This window comes from Lethenteron reissneri, chromosome 68 (genome assembly GCF_015708825.2).
Source record: "Lethenteron reissneri isolate LAM-NWPU_2019-01 chromosome 68, ASM1570882v1, whole genome shotgun sequence".
NCBI classification, from domain to species: Eukaryota; Metazoa; Chordata; class Hyperoartia; order Petromyzontiformes; family Petromyzontidae; genus Lethenteron; species Lethenteron reissneri.
This window is the reverse complement of record NC_083846.1, coordinates 3,078,471-3,092,212: the sequence shown is the minus strand read 5'-3', so window position 1 is coordinate 3,092,212 and position 13,742 is coordinate 3,078,471. Positions and strand designations below refer to the sequence as shown.

Here is a 13,742-nt window from a genome sequence, read left to right as displayed (position 1 = left end):
TCCCGACCCTGACGGTGCCCGAGTTTGCATGTTCTCCCCGTGGTCGCGTGGATTTTTCTCCGGGTCCTCTGGTTTTACCCTCCACATTTAGAATTGACATCACGTGTTTTAGAGTATTTGACCGCTATAAATTTCCACGTGATAAGCCACTTCATGGAGCTCTCATTTGCGGCCAGGTCGTCTCTCAAAAAGAGCTATAACTCGTAGCCCGCTCGTTGAGGGGAGCACCTACGAAGGCCGGCACGGCGAACGAGGAGGTGGTGTTGCCGTCACGGCACCACGGCCGGCTGCCTTCGTCTCCGCAGCGCCGATGTTGACACGCCGCACCGAGAACTCGTGTAAGGTGGAATCGACGTTGGGGGAGGCCCCGGGAACCGGTTCTGATATCACGCGCCACCGACGCGGGCCCGTGACTGGAAGCCAGAGCCGGGCGGCCACGTTCGTAGCGCGGTGCGCGCTCGCCCATCAGCCCGGATATTTTGGAAGTCGTTCGTGCGTGGCCCTCGGGAAGTAAGGGAGAGGTTTCCCGCAAACGTAGTCTACGAGACGTGTGTTTTTCGGGTTGCATCGTTCCCATTAAGCGGCGGACGTATGAATGTAAAACTTCTTTAGCGCCGTACGTAGCCAAATGTGCTAGTCGGAGGTGCGGGGGAAGGACAACAAACTCTGCGCGAGTCTGTGGGCATCTGTGTGAGTCTGTGGGTCTCTGTGTGGGTGTGTGAGTCTGTAGGTCTCTGTGTGAGTCTATGGGTCTCTGTGTGAGTCTGTGGGTCTCTGTGTGAGTCTGTGGGTCTCTGTGTGAGTCTGTGGGTCTCTGTGTGAGTCTGTGGGTCTCTGTGTGAGTCTGTGGGTCTCTGTGTGAGTCTGTGGGTCTCTGTGCGAGTCTGTGGGTCTCTGTGCGAGTCTGTGGGTCTCTGTGTGAGTCTATGGGTCTCTGTTTGAGTCTGTGGGTCTCTGTGTGAGTCTGTGGGTCTCTGCACGAGTCTGTGGGTCTCTGCACGAGTCTATGTATGTAGAACATCTTTAGGACCGTACGTAGCCAACCATGCTAATCCGAGGTGCCGAGGGGTGGGGGAAGGACAACAAACTAAACACAAAAAGCACATTTTTAAAGTGCACAGCTCCGGTGGCTTCCTACTGTCCAAGGGAAGAGCGAGGCGCTCTGGACGGCCGCAGAGGTGCATCTGAAAGCGCGACGCGAAGCCGCCACCGTGCCCGTCCCAACGGCTCGGCCAACAAAACTCCGCCCGCCGGAGCGAGGACGAGCGCGAGTTTCGCGCGATGGTCTAACGCTCCTTGCCGGATGGGAGCGCCGGGCGCGGGCACCTGGTTGTGGAAGGTGTAGTCGGCCCAGTACTTGGCGGAGGCGTGCGGGAGGGCGCGCCGCACCGGCACCGTGGCGAGGCAGCGGTGCACGAGCGCCGTGAACGACCGCAGCTCCGGCGCTTTGCTCGCCGACGCCAGCAGCCTCGCCTTGGCCTGCGTCAGGTAGCTGCGCACACGGACGCGGGCGCAGACACGCACGCGCAGACACAACAACAACAAAAACAACCGCCATTCGCCACTAAGTGGCGGTGACGTCACCACGACGCAGACACGCACACGCAGACACGCACGCAGAGACACGCACGCAGAGACACGCACGCAGAGACACGCACGCAGAGACACGCACGCACAGATCTTGCCCCCCCACCATATAGCCTTCAACAGACTTACTTCTTAGGTTTTTTCTGTAAAGTCACGTAGGAAAAAATAAAATAAAAGTAATAATAGAAATTAAATAATAAATCACGACGTTTCGGTGGCAACACAAATCTCCGTCATCAGGTGGGACCGTCACAGCTAGATACAGTAAATTTAGCTGTGACGGTCCCACCTGATGACGGAGACTTGTGTTGCCTCCGAAACGTCGTGATTTATTATTTTATTTTATTTCTATTATTACTTTTATTAATTTTTCATTTTATTTTTTACCTACGTGACTTTACCGAAAAAACCTAATTGTATGAATCCTTGATGTCAGTGGCATAATTCAACAGACTTGTTTGGGGCAAGTGCTGTTAGCGAGTAGCAGCACCGATGAAGGCCGGCACGGCAAACGACGGGGTGGGTGGCCAGCACCGTGCCCGGCCGCCTTTGATTCCGTGAGCGGGGAATCGAAATCCGGTCACCCGGTTCGTAGTGGGAGCGCGCCCACCACTACGCTAGCGCACGCGTGCACACGGAAACGCGCACGCACGGCACACACACACACACACAAATTCCCCGTGTAGCCCAACTAAACTATTTGGGGAAAGTTCTGTCGGCGAACGAAGGCCAACGGGTAGCACACGACACAAAGGGGTGGTGCTGCCAGTGCCGATGTCTACACACTGCACCGGCTGTTTAAGGCCTAGTCAACCTAGGCGAGGCCCAGGGCTGATTCAACGATGTCAGTGGCATAATTTCACGCCTAAAATACCCACTAAAAACACGGGCTTCACAAAGTCCTCCGGATAACTTGTGCGCTGGCGATCTGGTCCACAAAGCTATTAGAAACTATTTTTATTGTACTATTTTGAGTTTAATTTTCGATTTAAAGTTTTCGTGACTGCACGAAAGCTTTAGTTAACCAGCTAAGGCCCACCGAGCTGCACGACACTTTTTCAGACGCGACCTGGCCGTCACAAACGATAGCTCAATGAAGTGGGCTCATCATCACGCGGACATTTGTAGCAGCCAAATACTCCCAAGATCACTTTTCTAAACGTGGGACGGGGAGGACCCGGAGAAAAATCCACGTGACCACGGGGAGAACGTGCAGCTGGCATGGAATAAATAATAATTAGTTTTTTACTCTTTTTTCTGGCAACAAAACTGACACCTTTTTACAAGGAATCATGTTTGCATTAACCACAACACCTGCGGTCAGAATGAAAACAAAAAACACAACTCTGATAATGTATGCACTGTCCTTGAAATTGATTGGTCCACACCAGAGACAGATTTTCTTAGAGCCCAGTCTCACATGGTGTTGGACCAGATGACGCCAAAAGGCGCACAACTCAAGACAATGCACCATCAGAGTATGAGGGCTCGGGGGACCACAGGTATTGTGGTTAATGCAAACATGATTCCTCGTAAAAAGGTGTCATAGTTTTGTTGCCAGAAAAAAAGGGTAAAAAACCTATTATTCTTACGCACCTACGATAAGCGCCGATGGCTACGTACGGTGCAAAAGCTCAACATACGGGTGTCAGGGTCGGGATCGAACCCACGACCTCCCGTGAACCAGGCGAGGTAGTTGCAAAAGCTCAACATACGGGTGTCAGGGTCGGGATCGAACCCACGACCTCCCGTGAACCAGGCGAGGTAGTTAACATCTCATAGCCACCGCTAACAGAGCGAGGTTGTGCCGCGCGGGTGCTCGTGCAAGCGTGGGCAACACACTCCAACCACAGCAGCCGCAGCGGCTCCTCCGTCAGCTGGGCCGCCCCCAGGGCAGCTTCGTGGGCGTCCGTCGCTCCGGCCGCGGGACTCGCCAACACCTGCCAGGAGCTACCACCGCACACACACACACAAGGTCGTCCCGTCAAAAGCCGCACGCCACGCACAGCAACGCCGCAACAACGACACCGCCACCAACTGTTTTTAGTTTATACTCTTTGGTTCTTTCGGGAAAGTCACGTAGGGGAAAACAATTATAATAAAAAAACGTACAAAAATTTCACAGTTCATAGTTTTATTTTATTATTTCCCTTCTATGTGACTTTGTCTTCCCGACAGACCTGTTCTCCACCTGAGGACGGGTGCTTGCGTTGTGGCCGAAACGTCGTGAGAATTATTTTATTATGTTTTATTTTTATTATTTTATTATTTCCCTTCTCCGTGACTTTACCAAAAGAACCAAGAATATAGTTCATAGTTGTCCCATCTTATTTATCGGATACGAGTCTATTTCACCGACTTAATTACATCCTTGGCGTTCAGCAGTGTGGCTATTTTGTTGCGAGTACCATCATCTGTTTTGACGGCATTCGTTGTAGATGCGTAGCTCTCCCCCCCCGCACACCTACAGCCCGACCCCATTTCCCCCCCCCCCCACCCTGCCCAGTATAAACCCCTTGACTCCGGCTTCTCTCCCACTTCAGTAAAATTTCTTGCTGTGATTGTCACACCTGATGATGATTGCTTGTGTTGCAATCAAAACGTCGTGATTCATTTTTTTTATATAATTATTTTATCTTTTCTTTTTCACTTACGCGACTTTGCCGAAAGAACCAAAGAATATGGATTTTTTCAGTCACGAAAACTTCTAATCTTGTATATTTTTAGTTTACCAGGTAAGACCCCAGTGAGCTAAATAGATCTTTATCCAAAGCAACCTGACCACAAATTATAGCTCGACAGAGTTGTTCATCGTCTTTTACCCTTTTATCTGGCAACAACACTGACACCTTTTTTACAAGGAGTCATGTTTGCATTGACTACAATACATGCGGTCGGAATGCAAACAAAAAATACAACTCTGATAATGTATGCACTGTCCTCGAAGTTGATTGGTCCACACCCGAGACAGCTTTCCTTAGAGCCTAGTCTCGCGTGGTGTTGCACCAGATGACGCCAAAAGGCAAACATGACTTCTTGTAAAAAAAGGTGTCAGTTTTGTTGCCAGATAAAAGGGTAAAAAAACAATTAACATATTTTGCTACTGGCAAAGGAGGTTTCAATGGTGGTTCATCGTTGTTTGTAAATTTTATCAGCCAAATACTCTCAACGCGTAACGCCGATTCTAAACGTGGACGAAGAAGAAACCAGAGGATCCGGAGAAAAATCCACGAGACGACGGGGAGAGAGACACGCAAACTCCAAATATACAGCAGCAGGCATTAAGGTCAGGATCGAACCCACGACCTCCCGTACACCAGGCGAGGTAGTTAACATCTCCTAGCCACCGTGATGATGATGATGAGAGACGCAAACTCCAAATGTACAGCAGCAGGCGTCAGGGTCGGGATCGAACCCACGACCTCCTGTGCACCAGGCGAGGTAGTTAACATCTCCTAGCCACCGTGATAATGATGAGAGACGCAAACTCCAAATATACAGCAGCAGGCGTCAGGGTCGGGATCAAACCCACGACCTCCTGTACACCAGGCGAGGTAGTTAACATCTCCTAGCCACCACGGCGCACGAGTGAGGCCTCGTGAAGATTCGCATCGTATTGATCACGAAAAAGTTCATTGTGGGGGGGCGGGGGGGGGGGAAACGTACCAGTAGCAGAGCCACAGGTAGCCCTGCTGGGCCTGCAGCGTCTCACGCGAGACTCCGGCCGCAAAGTCGGGGGCTCGGAAGTTGTACGGCACGGGGCACCCGAGCAGAGACCTGGAGATGAACGCAACACGTGTTACGCAACACGTGTTACGCGCACGTACGTATGTTGAGCTTCCTTCGCACCGTACGTAGCCAACCGCGCTAATCGGAGGTGCGGGGGAAGGACAAACTAAACACAACAAGCAGTTCTAAAGAAATGAGTTTTCAAACAAGTTGATGATTTAAAAGTGCACCGCTCCAGCGGCTTCCTAATATCGGAGGGGAGAGCGTCCCGGACATCTGCAGAAGTGCATCTGAAAGCGCCATACGATGCGGCGAGTCTTCGATGGCGAGCCAAAAGTCGCCGTGAGGGTGAACGGAGTTCACGTGATTGTGCTGCTTGACGAGATCAGCAAGGTATTGGTGGTTCATTTGTGGCGAGCGCGCTGTGTGCGCGACTAATGAGCTAGGGTTCAGGGTTCAGTCGACGAGCCTCGCAAACCCATCGATCGCACCACGATGAAGATGACCAGTCGACCCACGGTCCAGACTTGAAATCACAACCTTCCGGTTGCTATACCTTCTGCCGGCTGTGGTCACATGGCACGTGCACGTGACTCGCGGGTAGGAAGGGAGGGGGGGCAGCACCTGAACAGGAGCTCGGTGGTGGCCGCCTCTTCCTCCGCGAAGAACGCCGCCGCGAGGGACTCAAGCACAGCGATCGGCTTCTCCTCCACAGCCTGAACGGACACAGACGACAGACGGACGTTCCACACCTCGCAACGACCAGAGCTACTGGCGTGGTCACGACACAGACACCGTCAGACGTTCTTAGAACTGCGGAGGGGAAAAACCCGAGGATCCGACGATAAATCCACACGACCACAGGGAGAGAGAGAGAGAGACACACAAACTCCATATATACTACAACAGGCGTCAAGGGGTCGGGATCAAAACCCACGACCTCCCACATCTTGAACTCGACACCGACATCGAGGGCCGCTCTCTCGACCTCACGACGACACCTCACGGGGCGCGACCAAATCATCTCGACCCGGGCGGACCCCCCGCCGGAGCCGTAGCCGTAGCGGCAAACCCCGGCTCCGCCACTCACGTGGGCGGCGAGGAACTTGGCGGCGTGGTAAGCGAGCCGCGCGTCCCTCGGCCGGCGCCGCAGGGCCCCGAGCCAGGCCCTCGCGCCCTCCGCCGCGTCGCCCCGCTGCACGAGCGTCTCCGCCAGCGCCGCGCACGCCTCCAGCTCCAGCGGGGTGCCGGCAGCCTCCGTGCAGATCGTGCCGCACAGCGCAAGCGCCTCGTCCCAGCTGCGGGGTTTTGGAAAAGCGGGCGAATGAGGATGGAACGAACGGGATGTTGAGTGGGGGGGGGGGGGGGGGCACGCGCTGGCGAGAAGTTCTCCCTCGCTGGGGATGCGGGTCGTGGGTTAGAACCCGATACCTATTTTTGGGTTTTTTCGGTAAAGTCACGTAGGTAAAAAATTAAAAATTAATAAAAGTAAAATAAAAATAAAGTATTTTACTTTTATTAATTTAAATTTTTTTTACCTACGGGACTTTACCGAAAAAAATTAAAATTAATAAAAGTAAAATAAAAATAAAATATTTTACTTTTATTAATTTATATTTGTTTTACCTACGTGACTTTAGCGAAAAAATTTTAAAATAATAAAAATAAAATATTTTACTTTTATTAATTGAAATTTTTTACCTACGTGACTTTACCGAAAAAAAACAAAGAATATGAATCCTTGCAGTCACGAAAGCTTCAAATCTAGAACCCGATACCTGTTGTACATTTCGAGTTTGCAGACCTCCCTCCAAAATGTCGAGCTCCACGGAAACCAGCGAAGGAATGCCCCCCGAGCTACGTAGCTCTTTTTACAGAAGTGACCTGACCACAAATGACGGCTCAACCAAGTGGCTTGTGTGCAAATGTATAGCAGCCAAATACTCTAAACGCACTTCGATTCCGAATGTGGGGAGACAAAGCGACAGAGAGAGAGAGAGACACGCAAACTCTAAATATACAACAGGCGTCACAGGTCGGGGCGAGGGAGGTAACACCTCGCCACCGCGACGCCCCACATTGTAGTAACAATGTGCGATACATCTTCTTGGTTCTTTCGGTAAAGTCACGTAGAAGGGAAATAATAAAATAATGAAAATAAAACATAATCAAATACAATTCTCACGACGTTTCGGCCACAACGCAAGCAGCCGTCCTCAGGTGAAGAACAGGGCTGTCGGAAAAACTGCATTCAGACGCTGTCTTTCCGACAGCCCTGTTCTTCACCTGAGGACGGCTGCTTGCGTTGTGGCCGAAACGTCGTGAGAATTGTATTTTATTATGTTTTATTTATATTATTTCCCTTCTACGTGACTTTACCGAAAGATCCAAGAAGACGAATCACTGCAGTCACAAAAGCTTTAATCGAAATTGAAGTAGCTTATCGTCACGTGAAAATTCATAGCGGCCAAATGTTCTTATTCAACGCACGTTGATTCTAAATGTGGCCAGAACGCTTTAAATCGAAAAATGTGGGATACGGCAAGACGGGCACGTGGGGGGGGGGGGGGCGGCGGGGGTAGGGCAGGGTGACATGGAGACACGGGGGGAGGGGGGGGGGGCAGCACCAAGCGGCTAGCGGGGCGCGCGAGAGTGGAGACGCACCTCTCGCACAGCGCGTGCACGCGCAGCGCGTTCCTGTGGATGGGCAGGCACGCAGCCAACGTCTCTGCCCGGGCGTCGCCACCACTGCCGTCGTCGCAATCGTCGTCAGCGCCGCCCGGATCACTGGAGCAAGCTCGCACGGCCTCTGTGTTGCGTGGCGGAGAAGGTGGGAGGGGTGGGGCAGGGGGAGAAGTTGCGGGCGCGTCGTGGTGTACCGTGCGCAAACACCCGTGCGGATGGCTCGATGGGGGAAGCGCCGGCTGATAAACTACACTATGAACTAGTTTTTATTTTAGCAGGTAAGGTCCACCGCTGAGCTATGCAGCTCTTTGTCACATGATAGCTCAACCAAGTGGTTCATCATCGCGTGGAAATTCATAGCAGCCAAATACTCCCAACGCGTTCACGTCGATTCTAAATGTGGAGCAGAAAGCCAGAGGACCCGGAGAAATATCCACGCGCAAAATCCAACCCGTCGGCACCTCCGATTGCCACGGTTGGCTGCGTACGTCGCGAAAGAAGTTTGACGTGCACGCAAACATTGTAGCAAAAATCAAAGCGGCGAGCTCTCCGCCCGTAATAAAAACGTCACGCGCCTGCCAGCCGACGGTAAACATCACGAGGGATGCCGATAACCACCCACCCCTCCACCCCTCCAGAGGTCCCCTACCCTGCAGCAACACCAGCAGCGCGGCTGGCGGAGTCTTGAGGTCGCCGCGCCGGCGCCAGGGCAGCACGAAGGGCTCCTTGCGCACGAGGGCGCCGGGCAGCGAGCAGGCCGGGTCGGCGAGGGCGGAGGGCAGCTCGCCAAACTCGACGGCGTGGAGATAAGAGAGCCACGCGATGGCGCGGTCGGTGGGGAGCAGCAGCGCCGACACGCACGGTTCCCGCGTCGCCTCTTCCTCCTCTTCTTTCCCGGCGGTGCTGTCGGCTTTCAGCGCTTGCTGTGGACGGACGGGCGCGCGCGCATGGCGCCACGTGTAAGAGACGCGCACGCATCCTCCCGTGGACCAACGCCGCACGCAGATTAACGAGCTCTTGAGAAGTGTCGTGGACGGAGGTTGCATGGAAGTCGTTCGTGCGTGGCCCACGGCAAGAGAGAGGTTTCCGCTGCCGTGATCTACGATACACTATCCCGGTGTGTTTTTCAGGTTGCGTTGTTCCCACGAAGCGCCGATTTTATGCAGTTGGACGCTCGTGTTTCAAATTCACTGTACGTACGGTGACCCTCTCCTCTTTACGCTCCCTTCGTTCGCACCGTATAAAGTCAGCCGTGCCAAATCGGAAATGCGGGAGAAGGAGAACAAACGAAATGCAAGAAGCAGTTCTATAGAAATTAGTTTTCAATTTTGATTTAAAAATGCAGGGCACGATCGCCGACTTCTTTGCGAAAGGACACGGCATGTAAACTAAAGTATTAAACTAAAATATTTTACATACTGTTTGGTTCTTTCGGTAAAGTCACGTAGGTAGCAAAAAAATTAGATCGAAACGTCGCGATCTATTATTCTTTCTACCCACGTGACTTTACCGAAAGAACCAAAAAGTATGGATTCCTGCAGTCACGAAAGCTTCAAATCAAGATTCAAATATTTTACATTTTAGCAGGTAAGGCACTCTCTTTTTCAAGGCTCATCATCATCACGTGGAAATTTATAGCGGCCGAATACTCTAAAACGCTTGACATTGATTCTAAATGTAGAGGGGAAAAAACTGGAGGACCCGGAGATAAATCCACGCGACCACTGGCAGAGAGAGATGTACAAACTCCACATATACAGCAGCAGGCGTCAGGGTCGGGATCGAACCCATGACCTCTTGCACACCAGGCGAAGTGGTTAACATCTCGCCACTGCGTTAGGAGAGACGTTACACAGTTGGAATCGGACGTCGGCCGGACCGAGAGACGTCGCTACAACCATGACAGAGAGAGAGACACACAGGGAAGGGGGGGATGGGTCGTGACTGCAGCTCAGAGGTCGCAACCGGGTACCCGATACCCGTACCCTACCAGATATCCGGCTACCCGTACCCGGCCGGGTACGGGTACCCGTTTGCGACCCTGGTGCGGCCGGGTACGGGTACGGGTAGGCCGTGAGTCACTGGTGAGTAACCGTTTGTCACTCATTTCGGGTAGGGTACGGGTAGGGAACGGGTAAGGAATCAAAACCCGTTTGCAACCTCTGCTGCAGCTAGCGCCGTGGCGAGCGCCAATCGGCGGGGCACGACAGCTCAAGCGGCTGCCGCCTCGTGCGCACCCGGAAGATTTCGAGCGCCAGCTGCAGGCGCCCCGTGCAGACGTTGAGCTGCACGCGGTAGAGCAGGCCCTCGAGCAGGCGGTGCGAGTGCAGGCGCCGGTCGGCCGCCGTCGCCGCCGCCGCCGGCGCCGTGGCGACGAGGAACTGGAGCAGACGGGAGCAGACGTAGTCCTTGCCCTCGTACGTCCGCTCCAGCGAGAGGTACTGTGATCGCACGCACGCACACAGACACAGACGTGAAAACCAAGACGAAAAAAATTGGTACACAGCCTAGATACACTACTCTGGCTACGCTCTGGGGTCCTCTGGCTACAATTACCCTAGGGGAGGCTCATTGATCCGACCGAGCCAAGGTGCGGGTCTGGACTCTGGCTTCCTCGGAACTCGCCCTTACAAGGACGTAGAGCCGGGAGTCCCAGAGTCCCACCACCGGCCCTCACAGCGTCCCGGCCCTTACAAGGACAAGCGGGACGAGGGGGTCCAGGGTCCTAAGCTGGCTGGCTGGCGGGTCTTGGGTCTTGAGCTGCGACTGGCCCCGATCGGCCAGGGAGCTGCCCTTTTATGCCTCGTCCCCAACGAGGGGTGGGGCTGTGTGCGCCCCCAGATATCCCACAGAGCACACACAGCCCCCCCCGTTGGTGGCGCCAAGGAGCTTAAGCGTCTGGGTTGCCTGGGATCCTGGCGCCGAGGCTTATCTGTCTAGGATCCCAGAGCCCCCACACTTTCACAGACTGTTGGGGCAAGTGCTGTGAGTGAACGCCTAAGAAGGGCGGCACGGTGCACAATGCGGTGGTGTGGCCAGAGCCATGCCCGGCCACCTTTGTCTTCCCAGTGCTGATATTGACACGTCGCACCAGGTACGGGTCACCACGGCGCTTGTGCCAGGCCACGTGCAATCCGAGGCAATGTGTCAAAAGGCCTGCTTGATAGGTCACAAACCCAGGTGCCGTACGTTGACCGAATACACACATACGCGTACAATAAAGCCTCCCCATATAGCCTTGAACAGGCTGTTGGGGCAAGTGCTGTTAGCGAGCACCTGTGAAGGCCGGCGCGGCACACGAGGGGGTGGGTGGCCACAGCACCGCGCCCGACCGCCTTTGCCTCCGTAGTGGTGATGTTTACTACACACCGCACCAGGTACTCATTTAAGGCCGAGTCGACCTAGGGGAGGCCCAGGACCGGTTCAGATAATCGTCACTGGTGTTAGCTGTGAGCGGGAATCGAACCCGGGTCGCCAGGTTCATAGCGCAGCGCGCTAACCGCTACACTACCGCTCCCCACGTACGTGTACACACACGCTCACACACACGCGCACACACACGCGCACGTACACACACGCGATGCACCCCCGTCTCACCTGCCACCACAGGCCGTGGTCGGGCGCGTAGCCCACGGCCACTTCGCACATCTCCTGCAGCTCCTTGTGGCTGCCGACGCAGCCGGCGAACAGCGCCAGGTAGCGACCCCACACCTCGCCGCTGCCGCGGTTCGCCTCCAGCGCCCGCGACAGGCAGTTGAGGGCTGCGTTGAGCGCCTCCGTGGGGTCGCTAGGGTGGGGGGGGGGGCGAAGGTCGCAGAGGGACAGGGGGGTGGGGGCGGTGGGACGGGAGTGGAGGGGCGGGACAGAGTTGGGGGCACTTTGATGAACAAATTATTCATGTGTCATTTACATTTGCATCTAACTGCTCAACCCGAGCTACGGATGATGCGATATTCGCATCGCCTTTGTGCCGTCCACCTTTTGGCGTCGTTCTCTGCTGCAACACCGGTGGTGAGACAAGGTCATTAAGGGGGCCGTCGCCTCTGGTGAAGGCCAAATCAGCTTCAAAGTAAATGCACACATCATGGGACCTCCCTTGCCAGTATCGAAATATAAGCATAGGTTTTACCCTTTCTGGCACTAAAACAGTTGTGTTAAGATGTTAAAACACCAAACTGAAGCCAGTATTCAATTATGATAATAGGGTTTTCCCTTTTCTGGCACTAAAACAGTTGTGTTAAGATGTTAACACACCAAACTGAAACCTTTTGCAAGGAATCATGTCTGCAATAACCACATATACTTGTGGTGAAAAAAAACATAACATGCTGCGATAGTCTATGCATCGTCTTTTAAACCGATTGGTCCACATCTTTGAGCCTAGTCTCAAAGAAAGCTGCCTGACGCAGCAGTGCCGTACTACCGGCGTGCGTGCGGGGGGGTCCGTACCACTCGGGCTGGTGGAGGTACTTCTCGGACAGCTTGATCCACAGCTGGATGTCGCCGGGGCTCCGCTCCACGGCCTCCTCGAGCCGCGCGGCGTCATCCGAGCCGGCGCTGAAGTAGCGCTCGCTGCACGCCGCCGACGCCGCCGCCTCGACCTGCCGTGCCACGGCTGGACCGGCTACACGGGCACGTGGTGAGAGGGGGGGGGGTAAGGGGGGGGGAGTGGGGTAGACTCACATCAGCCCGGACTGTCCAGGTCGGTAGCCCGGAGAGTATTCCCACACCCGCATGATCTGCGTTTGACGAGCGCCAAGTGATTGGGTGTCACTTTGTTCACTAGCGACCGTGTCTGCGCGTCGCCGCGTGTCTGTGCGTCACCGTGTGTCTGCGCGTCGCCGTGTCTGCGCGTCACAGCGTCATCATGTTGGTGTCGACTAGCGGTGGTGTCCGCACGTCACCATGTGTCCGCGCGTCACCGTGTGTCTGCGCGTCGCCGTGTCTGCACGTCACAGCGTCATCATGTTGGTGTCGACTAGCGGTGGTGTCCGCACGTCACCATGTGTCTGCGTGTCACCGTGTCTGCGCGTCACCGTGTGTCTGTGCGTCACCGTGTGCCTGCGCGTCACCGTGTGCCTGCGCATCACCGTGTGCCTGCGCGTCACCGTGTGCCTGCGAGTCGCCGTGTGCCTGCGAGTCGCCGTGTGCCTGCGAGTCGCCGTGTGCCTGCGAGTCGCCGTGTGCCTGCGAGTCGCCGTGTGTCTGCGAGTCGCCGTGTGCCTGCGAGTCACCGTGTGCCTGCGAGTCACCGTGTGCCTGCGAGTCGCCGTGTGCCTGCGCGTCACCGTGTGCCTGCGCGTCACCGTGTGTCTGCGCGTCACCGTGTGCCTGCGCGTCACCGTGTGTGTCCGCGCTCAATCTCTCACGCTTGCCGGGCCCGGGGAGCGCCCCGCGGTCAACGCCGTCGTCGCCGCTCTCGCTGTCGCTCCCACCGGCCGTCCCCGCCGCGTTCGTCTTCCTCACGGCCACGGGCCGCCACGCCCGCCGCTCCTTGAACGTGGTGAAGGGGGGTTCTGCGGTGGGGGGGCGGGGGGGGCGGTACCAGTCAGCGCGAGTCTCCGGAGCAATGGCGTGTCACCAACCCCGACCCTACCAATCCCCTTGTTAGCCGAGTCCGTTAACACCCCCACCCACCATCACCCGGCGCACCGAGCCCACCCCGCGGTTTTTACGGCTGCTGTGCATGGACTGCCTGCGATCACCGCACAGATGTTGTGCGAGACTCCCTTCCCGTTGAC

The 13,742-nt window shown here is 55.1% G+C and overlaps 2 protein-coding genes across 2 annotated transcripts in view; one reads left to right on the top strand and one right to left on the bottom strand.

Moving 5' to 3' along the window:
- Positions 1-13,742, top strand: part of LOC133360360 (troponin I, slow skeletal muscle-like) — a 277,194-nt gene that overhangs the window by 119,569 nt on the left and 143,883 nt on the right. The gene's annotated exons all lie outside the window — the stretch shown is intronic.
- The window catches only part of LOC133360329 (zinc finger C3H1 domain-containing protein-like), a 53,660-nt gene that overhangs the window by 7,522 nt on the left and 32,396 nt on the right, over positions 1-13,742 (bottom strand). Inside the window, 11 exon segments of the mRNA XM_061578977.1 lie at positions 1,327-1,492; positions 3,430-3,537; positions 5,254-5,364; positions 5,941-6,032; positions 6,407-6,614; positions 7,981-8,125; positions 8,651-8,924; positions 10,239-10,442; positions 11,599-11,788; positions 12,451-12,625; positions 13,371-13,517. Coding sequence (XP_061434961.1) covers positions 1,327-1,492; positions 3,430-3,537; positions 5,254-5,364; positions 5,941-6,032; positions 6,407-6,614; positions 7,981-8,125; positions 8,651-8,924; positions 10,239-10,442; positions 11,599-11,788; positions 12,451-12,625; positions 13,371-13,517 — 1,820 coding nt within the window.